This window comes from Cylas formicarius, unplaced genomic scaffold (assembly GCF_029955315.1).
Source record: "Cylas formicarius isolate icCylForm1 unplaced genomic scaffold, icCylForm1.1 PGA_scaffold_6__28_contigs__length_40554024, whole genome shotgun sequence".
Taxonomy (NCBI): Eukaryota; Metazoa; Arthropoda; class Insecta; order Coleoptera; family Brentidae; genus Cylas; species Cylas formicarius.
Genome location: NW_026844347.1, coordinates 11,644,399 through 11,662,162, shown reverse-complemented (window position 1 = coordinate 11,662,162; position 17,764 = coordinate 11,644,399). Strand labels below are relative to the sequence as shown.

General features: G+C 32.1%; 1 protein-coding gene across 2 annotated transcripts in view; it reads left to right on the top strand.

The window, feature by feature from the left end:
• Positions 1–5,534: 5,534 nt before the first annotated feature.
• The window catches only part of LOC132703395 (nitric oxide synthase), a 162,766-nt gene continuing 150,536 nt past the window's right edge, over positions 5,535–17,764 (top strand). For both annotated transcript variants that reach the window (XM_060672632.1, XM_060672630.1), the window contains exon 1: positions 5,535–5,957. In XM_060672632.1, the coding sequence (XP_060528615.1) occupies positions 5,772–5,957 (186 nt within the window). In that variant the 5' untranslated portion in view covers positions 5,535–5,771. The remainder of the gene's footprint in view (positions 5,958–17,764) is intronic.

Genomic DNA, 17,764 nt, shown 5'->3' with positions numbered 1-17,764 from the left:
AAGCTTTGGTAAGAGACTAATTTGTTGATTAAAAGTACTTAAACTTATTCTGTAAATCCTTTAAATGGCCATGAATAATTAAAACCCTCTTCATAAATTTGACTGCCTGTTAATTTATCCATAATATTATTTCCTTTGCCCGTTTAAGGATGGCACCTAAATTCTCAGCAATTAGAACTCTAGTATCATTTCCGGCTCTTGCGTTATGATAATAATGGAAATATTATTATTAATTCAAATAAAATTTATAAAAAAAATTCATTTTACTAATAATGCATTAGTAGAAGGTAAAATAAGAAGAATAAGTAAGAAAAATGGTTTGTTTAAAGTTTGGAAAGCATGTTTGACACCTTTGGAAAATGCTAAAATTTACAGATAAAGATATATTATGGTACTACAGATATGTGTCCAAAAAAACAACTTTTACTGGCTAGTTTGAAAAATCGAAGATATTAGTTTTTTTGTTTTTGCTGATGAAAAAATGTGATATGAAATTTATTTTGGGGATTAACCATTGTTGAGATGTGACTGGAATCGCGTAATTTAAAAACCGAGCGGTTATTGTGGTGAGTGTTGTATTTATATCCTGCTCCACGTTTTCCTCTTATCCGTCACGTGTAGAAGTTTTCTGATCATTTTTAACGGCTTGCAATCCGAGTTCAACAAACAAACTCATGATATCCCGGAATTATTTTTCGTCACACACTTCCGGTTTGATTGAACTAGTTTAACATTCCTACAGGATTCAACTCTGTAGCTGCTTACATACTGTTTGAGGGAGGCAGTGCTAAAAGAGGGATATGAACAAGTCACTGATGATTCGAATGTTCGCGAATGGTGAAGACCTGAGTCGCTGTTAAAACCGTTTGGTTACTTCATACATTTCTACGGATTTTGGGATTTTTGCAACAACTCACACACATGCCACTTCTATTCATGATATCTTCAGCAGTCAGCAAAATAAAAATATGATATTGCAGTGGGAGCGGTATCCACCATGATACAAGCAAGTTGCTTCGTAGACTTGTTTATAAAGATCAGGGTAGATTAATTCAATTATATTACTTTCTGAACGATTTCTGTAAACCAGCATTCGTTTTGGAGTAATTTCTAGGCCCAAAGCAATCGATTCGTTTTAAGTCAATTGGAGTTAAAAGTTGGGTTCTCTGGGCACTATATTTAAAAATGGTAACCGAAATGATATGCAACTCAAAACTAAGAAATTTCAGTCTCTTTGGATAGCTTAGTTCAAATGTGCTCTTCCAACTCAACATCAAAATTTCTTGGCAACATTCAACTCTATTGGTTTCAGTTTTTTACAAAACAATTTATCAAATAAATAAATAAAATATTGTTTAAAAATCAATGCATATCGAACAGCTCCACTTCTTCAGCATCTCCGGTCGCACCAGGAATTTGGTTTTTGGAATTCAAATACAATTTTTGGATAAGTGCATACATTGGTATTACTGTATTCGCCTTGTATTGCCTGTTCTCTTTTGTGAATGTGCTTTCGTGCTTTGTTCATTGCAGGCATTTTGAGACTTCTACATCATATACAGTCCTTCTCAAGCAGGTAGTAGCACATCCTAAAAATGTATAGAATAAAGGCAACTCAATTGATTTTCTTCCTCAGTGCGTGCGATATCCATTGAATCTTGTACATGAAGGAAGGAAGTAAGCTGCTTGTCCCGCATTTGATATTTGTCTCATTGTAAGAACGTTCCCTATACTGGGTTTGACTTTACGTTATACAGTGCCCTATGCAATATTACAGTATATACTAGAAAGCTTGCCTTCTTCGAAGTATTTTTTGTATAAATCGTCTTAACGTCTTCAAATCTAGATTTTAGTAATGAGTATTCTTAAATCTAAATCATTTGCATTTAGAAGTGTATTGGAGCATTTTGTACATTACTTTTTGTTGGAGAAGCAAATAAATTGAAACGGCCTTCAAAGTTTTAGAAATCGCTAAATCTTCTCTTCTTGAGCTTATTGAGCGACTATTACCAGACATCCTCCCACTGGCCCATTTTGTTCTGAAACGCTTTCAGTTGACTGTACAAATCATTGACTAACTGTCCTTCTTTTTGAAGTTTGAAATTTAAATCATTCAATTACCGTGTAAGGTCGACCAGAAATGCAAAATCACATATGCATTTTTGGTCACTCAATTCAGATAGTGGCTTATCTTTTATTTGGATAAAATCTCATTTCTAAGTTCGTAATACCGTATGTGATTTTTACTGCCAACAGTCTGAAGTAGATTGCACATAAGTTCTGTTGGTTGAGACCTCGACGAAGGACTATCAAATAATCTGTTTGCACATTTAATAGAGTTACCTTTTCATTCAAAATTTCAATGAACCCTTCAAGTAAGCCGACCACAGAAGAGCCAGAACTAGTGGATACCTTTTGAACTTTACTGAAAATATCGCTCCTCTAGTGGTTGTGAAGCAAGCAATTTCTCAATAACAATACCAATGGCCAATAGAGCTCTTTCGGAAAAATCATGACTTAAACTGTCATGACGAACTACTTTTTTAAAATTATTTTTTTTCTCAGGGCACAAAACACTGCAGACATATCCTCCATGATAAATTCCTCGAGTAGAGCCGCCTTATATTGAATTATTTCATTCATTCAAATAGACTTAGCATTGTGCAAAATAAAAAAATCGCTCAGTCAATTTTTCTTGAAACTGACCACTTTCTGCATTTACTTTTCTTTACCTTCCACCAGACAGCATTTTCGTTTACTTTTCGTTAGCAATTCGCAATTTAACTATTCTAATTCGCAAGCTCTTTAAAATTTAATGTGTGATGAAATATTACACTACAGTGCTTTAAAAATATAAAATAAATCATTTCCTACACCTGCACATTTAATATGAAATGATTTTTCAAAAACGGAAGGAAAATAAAAAAAAAAGAAATTAGGGAAGTTCAAATTTTTGTTGGCGGCGTGCTCTCCACTTACAAAAAGTTTCTGGTTAAGGTCCGAAGCTTCATCGTAAACGAGTTTAAATTAAAGCAATTAAATTTTGGGCGGGAAGTGCGTAAAGGGAATTTAGAAGCCTTAGAACGGCGAAAGTCTGCTAATTTGCTAACCGAATTTTGTAGGCCCTTTTTTAGCCCGGAAGTCAATTTTAACGAGTAATGTCAAACAAAAACTTCCATTTTATAATTAATCTATGCATGGTTTAAAAAGTGACACATAAGTGTGCATGTGCCCTGAGAAACTGAGAAATTTCGTTTATCGTACCTGAATATTAAGTTACAAAATTGACTATAAAATTCGAGCGAAAATTACATTTTCCCTTACGGTTTCGTGACTAGCACGTGCGATCGGGCTGTAAATGAGATTGTTCACTTAACTCTAACGTCGCATATAATTGAAATTAATCGAATATCCTTTTAAAAACGTATGATTTCTCGACCAACCAAATTCATTGAAATAAGAAAAAACATATGCTTTTAAGGTTTTTTATAACCCACCGATTTGATTATTTTTTAAATAATAAATATTTATATGGTATTCAATAAAAGACAGTTGTGTAATTTTGAAAATCTAACTTTATGGACGATGAAAAAAATCCTAGTTATTGGTTCCTTGCTTGTCTGATATTATTTTTTAAAATTTTGATTCAGTTTTAAAAGGAACTTGTACTGACAATTAGATTTTTTTAAGTAAATATTATTTTATCTACATATTTAAATATTCTATTTCTATATACAGTTTGTTTCAAAACAAACACGAAAACGGGAACGAAAAAGCTTAGGTATTGCTTGGGAATTTAAAGAGATATCGCGCTATAAATATGGCCGAAAATTATATCTTAATATTATATAATTATATACATATTATAATTATAAAAGCACATTTTCTAAATATTTTTTTATTTTTTTTTATTGAGTGGATGGAATAACGAAATTAGGGACAAACTTATTATTGACATAAAACCATATACATTTATCTACATTTTATTTAAAAACTTCTTTGTCTCTTGCATAAATTGTAAACCATTGTATATAGAACAAAAAATATGTAACAAATATAATTTAGTTGAGCACTGTCACACAGTTATATTTTGTACAAGCATTTATCAATTATCTTCTAAACAATTTTAGAATTTAATTTATTAAGTCAAATAAAAGACACCAAATAAGCAAAACACCTAAGACAAAACAAAAGTGCCATTTTTGTGGTAAGTGTTGAAAATATCTGCCAGTTATGGTCGCAAGGAATTTTCGTTTTGCACGTCCGTACATAAAATGCAATTCTGCATTAGTGTAGTTTACCATTATTGAATTAAAACCCTTATTATTAAGCAGTTAAATGATTAGATATCAAATACAGCACTAATAAGAAACGCCTTAAGAAGTGACAACTGCCAATTCTAGATTTTTTTATTAAATAATTTTTTTATATTGTCGGGCATTAGCTTAGATTTTTTTTATTTGGAAACGATAAATAGGAAAAAAAAAATGAAGGACACAAAAAATATTTTGAATTAAATATAAAGTAAAAAATGAATATTTATTATGTTATTGCATAAGTGTTTCCTTAAATTTAGTTAAGAACAATGATAGGCATAGTAAAAAATTTTCAGATCGTGTTTTTATATTACTAATACTCCCATAATATTTTATTGTTCAATTTTCGTTTTCAAGATGAAAAATATAAACTTTATTTTCCCACCACGTTTGTTGACTTTTAACCCAGCGTTTATTTAACAACAACAATACCTCCTTAATCACCCTGTATAATTTTTTTCATATATCCTTTAATCTTACTATTACTACGTTCTTTTAGTCTATATCGAAAATCATGACGTCAATGTGTCAAACTAACGAAAAAATTGTGTCGGGCTGGTTCATAAAAATGTATAGATTGGTAACTTTGACGACAAAATTATCATAATAATCTAAAGAGATTTCAATTATTAAATTGCTGATCAAATTTGGATATTTTCATTATATTTTAGCCACACACACCCGTTCATAAACTTCTCACTGATTAATTAAGCAGTCAGTCCGTCGTTCTGACCTGTGACTTTTTTTGTTTGTTTGTTTTAACACGTTGATCAAGTAAAGTGCATGACATTAGAGTGGTTCCACATATAAAATGCAAACAGTAATTTAGTTCAACTTTTTCTCTAGCGCCTATACATGCAACATACACTTACAACATGCCACATAATATTTCAATTCGAAATAATGATTACTCTTTTAATTCCCTTGGGAAAATTAAATAAATAAAAAATACGAAGGGATTTTTTTTTTTTGAGTGTGGATCAGTTGTTTTGTGTCTCTTAGAAGTACCTCTACAAAGTCGAAAATTACCCATTTCCATGAAAGTGATACTAAAACTTCACACCTTTTATTGGTAAAAATGATAGAAATGGTATTAAACTCTTTAACTTAGTAGTCGACCTTGCGATTTTAACAAATCGATAACCAATAAATAGTTTTAGCAGTGGATCGATTAACAATGTGGCCTCTTTTCCTCTCGCGTGTGTAAATAAGTTAATAAGTTACAACGTTCATTTCGATTTCAGTTAAGTCGTAGAATGAAAAGTTATTATTAACCCATCCAGGAATATTTTTCTGCTCTCTTCGGTTTCGAAAAATTTTCTTCACCTTGAAGCGATAATAAAAGACGTTGTTTATATGAGTCGTGGGCTGTGATATAGGCAATCGGTCTCTACCATCATGACCCTTAAAGAGGAACTGAAGACTTTGTCGTTAATTACATAAGACCTCGATCAAATGGGTGAAAATATGTCAGTGATAAGTTCTACCCAAAGCAACCACACTTTACATCTTACGAAAAATGAAGTGATAAGTCAGTGCGTGGGTTCACCGAATACTCAAAATTCCAAGAAGCCAGTGAGACTACGTAACGTGGTGACAAAAGCTGAGGGTTTCGATTCTCTCCACTTGAAAAAATGCGAGGTGAGTGCACGTAGGTTAAGTCGATTGTAAAAAGTTGGTGCCCCACGGGTCAAATGTCGCATTCAAATTATTAATTGAAGCTGCTTGCGATCAATATAAACATAGTTTGCCGATCATAATAGACAGTAACTAGGCTAAGAAGCGCGAAATAGCAGGAGTTTGCCAGTGTCCAGCTGGAGTAGTAACAAAATATCAATTTTGGGAACCACCAGAGTTTATTATTGGATTGTTTTTAGTGCATTTACTTATTATAATATGAGATCTGGTAGACATATTTCGGTATTTATTTGAGCCTCTATGAAAACTTATTCGAAAAATAAAAATATATATTTTTTTGTCTCTTCAAGTTTTTTCGTAAGCGGCTTTATTCTTGAAGAAAAATAATAAAGATATCCGGGCATACTTGGTCATAAAAAATCATATCAAAAATCTTTTTAATCTTAATTAAAATGTGTACCATGCTAGTAAGAAGAAAAAGGTGATTTAAATAAAAATCTGGTCAAATATATCATGCACAATAACGTTAACAATAATTATTGCTTTTGAGGATCTGTCGTCGGTAGATGACAAATAATTTTCAACAATTTTTGGTAATTTTTCTTACTCATTTTCTAACAAAATAAAATAAATCTCATAAATCGAGACCTATTTTTTGCCAATGTTTAATGTTGATGTTGAAATATACTATTTCCATTTACGAGAAACGTGGACGCCCAAAGCTTTATTTATATTAACGTAGTATTTGCATTTTAGTAAAGATTAAACCTTTTGATTGGATTTTTATTTGTTAGTTGTTTTAATCTGTCTAAGGACATGTACGGAAACCGTTTTTATTTAATTTTTTCAAAAACAAAGCATGCTACGAAAACAGTAGAAAATGGAAATAAATGTGAATATTAAATAGCTTTATCCAAAAAAAAAAATGTAATATATCAACAAATATTAGCATACAAAAATTTTAGCATTGCAATAAACAGTAATAGCATAACAATAAATGAATAGCATTACAATAAATTTTCTTCCAAATGTTCGAGAATTCTAATGCTAATAGCACCCGAATAAAACGGCTTTGTTACGTTATTCTTTTCAATAATACTCAAATTCTTAAAAATTACTTAATAGAAAAATTGTATTGGACATTGAACATTTAATGAAATCCAATCTTTTAGCACATTCTTATTCATTATTTTTGATTTTATTTAAAATTAATTAAAATTTTAAAATACAAAACTTAAATATAATAATAACATCTTTATTGCTCAATACAAAACAATCTCTTTACATAGCATATAGTATTATCAAAACAAAAATTGTATTTTTTAAACAAATTAATTAAATTCACCAGCATCGATGTCAGAATTAAGACAATCGACATTGTGAATTTTATTTTTATTTTAGTGTTGAGTGTCCTATTTTTGCATCTCTCTTGTGATGTATCATAAAAAATATATTTTTTTTAATCTATCTATATGCGACGTCACAGAAATGAGAATCTATTTGGGAAATGGATGTATCTGTGTTTCCGCTTATTTTTTTAAATAAATTTTAGTACTGCTGACTATATATTCTACAAAGCTACCAAAAAATATGCCGCTGAATCTTACAATAATGGAATGTGCCATTTCCGCCAATAGAAAGCAGACGCAAAAATTAAAATCAAACAAAACTTTTGATTAGAATGCAACATTTGGGGAAGTTTTAAAGTTTCTCGATTAAAGTATTCCGAAATTTTAATCTACTTGCAAATAGAATTAAATATTTTTGTTGACGTTAAATGAACTGCTGTAAAAACAGGGAGGATATTAAAGTTTTGATGAACAGAAATCCCCATCGTATGAAATTGAACTGAAATTGTTTAATAACAACTTTCTGATTTTTTTAAACTAATAATTAATACCGGATACGGGAGTAATTTTATTATGGTATTGTGCAAGTTTAGATTTGTTGAACTCTTTTTTTTTAATCTAATTATATATGCGTTCTGATATATTGTCTCCCCTCAAACTTGAATAAGTAACTAAATGTTCCTTAATGTTACTTAGGACGTCAATTTTAAAAATGTAAATTATTCGTAAACTATGATAGCATTTCTTTAAGGTTTCCAGATGCCGTAGTAACCAGAATAAAACTAACGAATTGGTTTGTTGTCAGCAAGTGAATACTGTCACTTTAAAACGTCAAGTTTATTAAACATCATCGTTAGCCGCTTCGGAGGTTTCTGGCATTTTAGTCACGGATTTGGGAGCGATCTCAAGCAAAATCAAGGCAGGTGGTTAAAAAAGGGGAAATACAGAGTTTTTCATCTAATCCGTTCATCCGTTTATTGAGATGTAATTTAGAAGCCGCTTTCAATTTCTGGGTTTAGGCGAAGTGCCAAGCGGACTTTAGAAACTGTTTAACATTCTCTCACTTCCGGCCAACCGGAAGTTGCTGTGAACTTGCTTATTTCAAATAGAAAATCTCGAGTATTATTATAATTGGGATACAGTGTGAAATTTTAACTAACCAATTTGATTCTCACGATTGTCAAAATGTTAGAAAAGAGGCTTTAGTGCATGTTTTTGTTATTTTGTGTTGTCTACTTTTATACAGGTTTTTTTTCAAATGGGACAGCCTGTTACTTTAAGTGTTATCAAGCCCAGGAATTATTTCTCTATCAAACTGCAATAGGGTTATGGTCTGTTCATAGATATAAGAAAGTGACCAATTGATTTTGAATGGGATTATCCAAGGGTGGTCACTAACATACAATGCAACAACATTATTATCTAAAGTTTCGGAATTTAAATTCTGGTAAAATTGTGGTCCGTAATAGAAAATAATTTTATACCTACCTGTGTTTAATATTCTTTGGTTTGGTATACTACTTAATTTAAGTTTATTAGTAATCATTCTTATTTTGTGCGTAATACGTGTGCGAATTATGCAAAATATGTGCGAGTCTAGTGTATCTCAGGAGATGCTCCCGCCCAAATGTAGAAAACACTATTCTATTGAGACTAAGGAAGTTATAAACAATGTTTATTTGACTCTCATTGAACGTGGTGCCGGCAAGCAAGCATCTTTAGAAGAAATGGCCACATTTACGAAAATTCCAACATCAACTGTATGGAAAATTGTGAATCCTATTTCAGCGAGGGAAGAAAGAAGCGATGCAGTTATACGAAGAACAAATCGTGCCTACATTAGACATCTTAATTAGGAGGCTTGAAAATTATGAAACCGGTGTTAGGACTACCTTATGGAAGTGCATTCAACACATGGGTTTTAGATTTAAAAAAAATTACAAATGGCGAGTTTTAATGAAATCTTTTAGAATTCGGAAATGGCGACTGGAATATCTAGAAAAAAATAGGATTTACAGAGAACAACAAAGGCCAATTGTTTACTTGGATGAAACCTGGTTCGACAGTTATGATACCTCGGAAAAGGGTTGGGTTGGCTCAACTGATAAGGGTAAAACAAACGCGCCATCAAAAAGAGGTAAACGAATAACTATTTTGCATGCTGGCTCTAAAGATGGTTGGATTCCAAATGGACTTTCTCTGTCTGCGAAAAATATTAAAGATTCTTCTCTGGATTACCATGAAGACATCTATCGTAATTGTAATGGACAATGCAAGTAGACAGTTGACTAAAACCCCTTCCTGATGTGACACAAAAGCAACAATCCAAAACTACATGTATAATAACGACATTTATTTTCACGAAGATTATACCAAAAATCAATTAATTGAGGTTCTATAAAGCTTGAATCTACAAAAGGAATACGTCTGTGATAATTATGCAAAAAATCTAGGGCATACAGTTAACCTTACCACTGTATATTTAATCCCATTGAACATGTTTGGCACCAACTGAAATCTGCCATTCGTGGTAAGAATGTTTTTCCCCATGTTAATTCCAATGTCCTCAAACTTATAGAAACCGAAGTTTTTAACATCCCTCCACAAAGATGGGCAAATTCTGTTAAACATATAGAAAAAACAGAACAATCGTATATCCATATTAGAAATAATATAGAACAAATAATAATTAGAACAGGCGATGAAAGTGATAGTGATACTATTGTATTATGTGAATAATTTTAAGTAATTTAAGTAGGTAATAAAAAGAATTTGTAATTTTATTTTAGATTTAAACATAAATACATACATACATAAATAAATATTGTTTAGTATCTTTCCTAACAAAACCCCAAATAATTAAATTCTAAGCAAAGTACGGACCTGTTCGGACATATTTCAATCTTACAGCTTGCCCGGGTCTTTCCTCAATTCGTATCAGTTAGTCACTTTCTTATATCTATGAACAGACTTTACCTACACCTACCTATTCCGAAACATATTCGAAATAATTAGTTTTTTTGATAGTAACGGCTGTATTCGGCTGAATATTTTCCCTTAACGTACTAGGCTATGGAAAAACAATGATTACTATTACTATTTATAGATATCCTAGGTTCCTCCTTTGTCGGTTGTTGATAAATTGAACTTTCTGACGCTTTGCCAATCACCCTGTTCGCTTCTTCAGAGCTTAACCGAAACTGGTATACATTCTACTCTGTATCTGCTTATATGTTGTTTGACGGGTTAGGAGCTATAAGAGGGGCATTTACATTGTCTGGGATGATTAATTCCCATATTGGTGACAGGTAAAGACATGAGTCACGGTTGAGATTGTTTGGTCGCTTACAGATTTCTATAGATTCTCGGATTTTTCATTTTTAGAAGAATTGAATTTATTGAATAAAATTTAATATCTGGTTTCGTGATTGTGTTTGGCAACTGCTGATGAGTTTATTTGTCTTAGTCGTAAAGCTGTTTCGTGTTCTTTGAGCCTAGTTGATATTTTTCGTCCGGTCTGTCCAATGTATTCTTTGCCTCATATGCATGGAATGCTACAAACTTCTGATCTCTCAAACGGAATTTTCTCTTTGACGGATTGAAGTGCAAAGGCATCAACTAGCACACCATACAACAAACAACACATATAACAAAATTCCAAATTTACAAAAATTACAAAGTAATACTTCATTATACTGGACCTTTACTGAGCACTTAATCTTAGAGGAAAACGATACTTGCAAACCTAAAGAATTTGAAATTTCTAATATATCCTATATCCCCACAAATCAATCATTGTCACTAATTTCAATACCTTCGTGCTTTTCAATGAAGCAAAATTTTTCATGAAAACCCTACAACTATATCAAAATGAATGAAAGAAGACCGTAAATATTATTTCTAATTACTTCATTAGTCACATGACTTGCTCTCATAGTCCGCTCTAACATTTCAGTTGAGATTTGAGATTGTGCTTTAGTTGCTTGACTTCATCTAAAAATGGACACATGCCAATTGTAAGTTGAGAGATCTGGTCTCCCAGGCTGCTAATTGAGAACTTTGAATATTTGACCAAGCTCCACTTTCCTAGTCGATCTGATTCTTTTCGCATACCGCCTTTAATTATCATTCCGACTAGAAATATTTCGACCATTTTAATTGAAGCCAATTAAGCTGCAATTAGATTTTAAAATGTTTTAAAAAAGTATATAATTTAATTTATAAAGTATAACTTAAACTATGATTGGAGTTTTACTTGTGTAATGTTAGTGACAAAAGGACCTACATAACAGCCGATTAAAAAAAAAACTTAGCGCATTAGCGCTACATTTATTGCATTTTATATTTTATACATGTGGTTCCGATTACAGCGCGGCTCTCATAAACAAAATTTCCTTACGTTAAAGGAAACACGCTTTAAGAAGTGGCTGATCATGTTTCATCTCCCATATCAAATTTCCCAGTTGTTTTCCGTATAATTCCGTCGAAATTTTTGGCAGACTGTTTATCGCAAACTCTTACAAAATGACAATGTCCAATAAAATAATTATTTCACCCCTCACAAGCACTTTCGAGGAACGTTTAAGAGGACAATAATTTTTTTTTTCGTCCCTTCTCATTACTACCTTGCTGGAGAAGCCGGTGTAGATTTCAGAAACTGCGACGGAAATCCTACAAGAAAATTGAAATCGAACGTAGGAATTTTGCCAGACCCTAATGGTCCTATTACGTTATTGAGTATCTTGATAGATATATTAAGTTTCCCTTTTTATTATACTGATATTTCGAATCAGATAGAAAGATTTGTTTTGTGTTGTTTTGTTACGAACTAGAAATAATTTTGCCGGATGATTTTGTTCTTAAAAACTAGCAGCACCTTTAAGTTTCGCTGATAGCGGGATAATACACTTAATGCACGAAATGCTGTTTAAAAAAAAGGAAAAAAAAAAGAGAAATAATTATGGTAAGAAAGAGGGAAAAAAAGGTAAATAAATAAATAGATTAAAAAAAAAAGCATTCAATTTTTTCTAAAACTGGGTCGCAGGGTGCTTGCAAATTAGTTACCCGTAGTGCTCAGAGTTCTGAAGCGATGGGGGGGTCGTCCACGAATAATAAAGAAAATATAGCACTATTTATCCTTAGGGCGCCAGGAGGTAGCAGACCTTCCAGTCTCTCAGATGGTTTGAGGAACCCGATGTTTTGCAAAAAAAAGAGAACATTAACGGTTAGTCGTGAAGGTTAAGGGGACAAAAAACAAATAAAAGATGAAAACTGGTCTACATTATTTAATACGCGGCGAAAAGAATAAATTACAAATCCGCGACGTACCGACCTAAACTCCGCAAAATTTAATTGCCGTTCAAATAAGTTGACAGCCCGTTTAGTACATAATTCCCAAAATAATAGAAATACACAAAAATCAAATTCCCTTAGGTGATCACCATAGGCTAACAGGGGCAATATAGGTAACTAAATATTAATAACTCGACAACGATCATACTCAGTATTATCCGCAGTATTACTTCCCGCAAATAATTATACATAAATTTTCAAAGCATTTGTATATAAATTTTTCGAGAATAAAACTACATTATTATTGAGTCTCCGTGTCGGTATGGCAAAAAAAAAACTATCGATTATACGACCGAGCGTAGCAAAAACGGAAAACAAAAAAAAGGGTATGTCTAACAATATCTCGCGAAGCGCTTACATCGAATTGAAGGTCACCTCGTTTATTACCGAGCAATGCAGCCTACAGCCAGGTGTCTGGCTTCGCGCAGATCTATTAAGTGCTCCAATATCCAGAGAACACCGGAACTTCGAAGTTTGGATCCTCCGAGAATACGTCAATAAGGAAGCCTCCAAAATGCGAGCCCACCTAAAGGGGGTTCGAGTGCTCTAAGGCGAGTACAGAGCTCCAAGGACAATACAGGGCTCCAGGGAGAGTACGGGTGCTTCAACGAGAGTACGGGTGTTCCAAAGACCCTATAAAGTTTCCGCGTATAAGTCGACAGCGGCAAAATTCCGAAAACGAGCCGCAAAATTTACTGACGCATTAAAGAGTGAATAGAATGGTAGAGCTAACAAAAGCTAAATAGTTAAAGACTTTACCTCGGTGGATGTTCTTGAGGGGGAAAGCTAGGTAGGCAGCAGGTAGCAGTCAAATCCTCTTATAGAGTAAGTATCCGCAAAGCGATGGCTGAAGGAAAAGCCGGTGGATTAATCAGTTTTGGCTAGCTACCACACTGTTCTTCTACCAAGAAAGGAAAACGACATGACAGCACGCATGTCGCTCGGAGCCAGGAGTGAGAAAGATAAATAGAGTACTTTCTCAGATATTCGAGAGAGATGCCAGAACGGAAAGAAATCACGGAACTTGGTGCATAAGGTCATACGCCCAATGATATTAGCGATACGAATCTATTTCGCGAACGAATTATTTATTCAAAGAGAATATATAATATATACATGTTTATTCCGCTGTCGGGTTGAATTAATTCTTCATTGATAAAAGGGTATAGTTTTAAGGAGACCATTTATTAGGAAGTGTGTATTTGAAACATTTGTAATAACAACTGAATAAAGCGAATTAAATGACGACTTTAGCCTGGTAGCGCAGACGTCAGAGCAAATCAGGTGTTTACCGGTGAGGCAGGAAAAAAAGGCGCTTAGAATTACTTAGAAGAACGGTAAAATAACAATTCTAAAGTGTTACAGCGCATTTTCGCAAAAAAAGTAATTTTATGGCTCGACCTTTTTGACCTTATTTCCCGGCCACTGGGTAATATGTAACTTAAACTCTTCCGACAGTTCCATGAAAAGACTTAGGAGTTATTTGCAATTGTATGAGACAAATTTCCTATAAATTTTTATGAATGACCATTTCGTTTCGGAAATATGGGATATAATAAAATGACAAACTGGGTGCAAAAGATACTTTAAGTAAATCTGAACAAACCTAAAATTCCCTAAAACCATTACCTAGGTGCAGGAATAAATAATGTATTTTATTTTATTGCACGTTTAACACTTTTGTGGGATATTCTACATTGGAAGACGCGATTTTGCTAAATTTTTCACTTTTTTTACGTAGAACCAAGTGACGCTCTGAGAAAAAGAAGCTAAGAAATCAAGTCAAAAATGTTTTTAATAGATCACACTGCAAATTCTTCAAACCACCATGAAACAGATGTTGATAAAGCCCATTCAATATGCGTATGCGTTGTCGTGTAAAAAACTCTCAACCTACATTTGCACATGAATTTTTATTTACATTTCACCCAGTTCTAATGCATTAGAAATTCACTCCTATAAATTATATTGTTACAATAATTTGTGCGATCACCATTTTGAGGCAAATGCTATTTCCTAGCGGCATCAACGAAAGGTTTGTTACATTACGGTTACCCTGCGGTTATGGTTAAATTGTTTTATTATTGTAAAATGATAACACTTTCATAATATATATGTTTCTTCTTTTTAGATGTTGTAGTTGCACATGAATGTAAAATGGACTCTGCAATTAAAGGGACGTCATCTGAAAAAACTGAAACCGAAAAGAATATTTTGTAGTGTTTAATGCAATTATATCAATTTATTTATTACCACAATTAATGATTTTGACAGGATATCGTAATTTGAAAATAATGGGTAGTTTATTGTGTATTGTCGATTTATTATGTGTTATAGATTTTATTGTTTAAAAATCTGTTAACTTAAATTCGATTGATGAAAAAAAATATGTGCAACATGTAGAAAAATTATTTTCTGCTCTCATGGCAATTTCAGCAAACTTCGTGCTTGTACAACAAAAATCCACTATTTGCAACACAAATGACATTTTTTTTATCTTCAGGGTAAAGAAGTTCCCGAATTTTATCAAGCTATAACAAAAATATTTCAGAGTGCAGAAAATTTGTTTGAGGTCTATGTGCAAGACTATAAAATTATTACTTAATACTATTACGTAAAAACTAATGGTCATAGAAGAAGTATACAACAATAAGTTTTCAAAGTATAGAACTTATTAAGAGTAATTATTTGTCTCGGCTCATTAATGTGGGTATGCGTCAGTTGTACTATATTTTTGTATTGTGTCAACTTAAAGTCATCAAAACTGACGCCCTAAATTACAAAAGTACGGACAAATTTTGTCCCATCTCTATGGGTTCGGTTTTCTCAGATATAATTCCATTACCATTTAGAACTAGACTTTAATGTTTTTGGCGACAATTAGGTTACTCCCAGATCATAATAAAAGTTCTATAGCCTGCGGAACTTTCCTTTAAATTAAGGTTTAAGGATTCTCAATGAGTGATTGAAATATTATTAATATCTCCAGGAAAATTTGTGGATAACAATTAATAAAAAAATGACTATTTTTTGAATTAGGCAGGTTTTTTAATACGAAACAGCTCTTAAAACTATTTTGGTTATTAAATCAATATTGACATTAATTAATTTAGTTATATGTTTGTCGAAAACAAATTGTCGAATATCGAATGTATTGCTACATATATTAAGCAGTTTATTATTGAATGTGCTTCAGCTAATAAAATAATTCGTCCGAATTGCATTAAAGCAAATTAAAATCCGGTCTGATATTGCACAAATAACATCCGACATGGAACAAAATATTTTATTTAACAGTGCGTATTATATTTGCAAAACGGCAACGCGGAAAATACACAACTTTAGTGATAGTAATTAGTAATTAAATTTGCCCTGATCAACGTCGAGTGTATGTATCTTGCCCAACTAAACGGAATTTTGCTGCTATAAATTACGATAACATTTGCTCAGCGCTAATGTTGCAGTTATGGCTACAATACGCCTTCAGTAACAGCATAAAATAAATATATACATTGACCTAAGAGGACGAGCAATTTGGTGTTTTCTAGATACTAATTAACATATACGAACTAACCAATAATTATGTGATTTTATTGAAATTAATTTTAAACCGTTTGGTTGACTTTGAATTTTGCTAAGCACTCTAAACTGTAAAACATTAGCAAAGATAAACAAAATTGTACGTTATATAAAAAAATAATCTGGTCTATGATTTATGTTTATAATAATAATAATATTAATAATAATAATAATAGTGAATAGCTTTATTGCTTTTTTTATGACAGTAATTTCGAAGCACAGGGCTAAGTCACACAGCTCGCACAAGATACAGTTCCAGTGCAAAATTTAGCAATAAATTTACAGACAGAGGAACAGACAACGCCTGGAATGTGAGTGACAGGGAATTAAGGACAAGGAAGTATCTAAGTAAAGGTTTAATTGAGCGAGGCAATTGTTAAACTGATTTTTCGAAACTTTATTAAAGAGACATATTGATTTATCGTATTTACAATTTGGTATGAGACAGAATTGTTCAAATATGTTTTTAGATTAACTACCTAAAAATTTTTACTTCTATCTGAATCTTCCTAATGGACCTAAAACAGCATATGGTGAATGGAAATCATTATTACTTAAAAAAGTTTTTGTTTTTTTGTAGGTTTGCTTTCCAGAGTTGCAATAATTTATTTTCTGTCTAAATTAATTGTGACGTATGAAAAATAATTATAAGTATATCTACTTGGTGATACTTGATATCCATACTAATGGAAAATGTTATAATAATAAAAAGATCCCGTCGACGGAAATTCAAGTGTGTGCATATCCGATCGAAATCTAATTTTATTGTACAGATCATATCGTTTGCTAGGTGGTAGATAATGATTCAGTAGAAAAACAAATTCCCACTTCCATTGTCTTTATTTTTTGTTTCAGACAGATGTATCGCTACCCGTTATAATTACTAATTATAATAATATATAATAATTAATTGGTTACCAATTACCAAAAAATTTCAGTTATTAATATAATAAATTTTATTCTATATTAGCTACAACAGGGCATACGCTTTTTGTGATGAGTGAGAAATTTCTTAGTTCTTTACCGAACCTTAAAAAGGAAAAGTTAATGGAAATAATCGAGCTTTATTACTTTAGTTTCATCGTGACGATGAATATAAAAGAAAATCTAACAAGGAGGTGTTCTATCGCCCCAATATATTCAAGCATACTGCCTCTTCCATATGCCAATATCGTGACCAATTTAAATAACAATATTCATTGTTATCGTTTCATTTTTGGATTCTACTTTAGAAATAAAGTCGAGTTTGCTTCGGTTTCACTGACCACTTTCCCATTTGGAGACAGTATTTTAGTTTGGTCAGAAAAAAAATTGGTGCGAATATCTATTAAACGATGATAGATCGGTAGAGAGAATTTCATACAAACTGACTTTTGATGTTCTGAAAATTGGCAATGATATACGAGGTATTTAAATTAATGAAGTTATACGCGATTTCATATATCGTGATTGTTATCTGACATCGCCCTGTAGAATTTGTGAATAGGAAATATTAACAGTTTATTGTTTTGTTACAGTTTTTATGGAAGC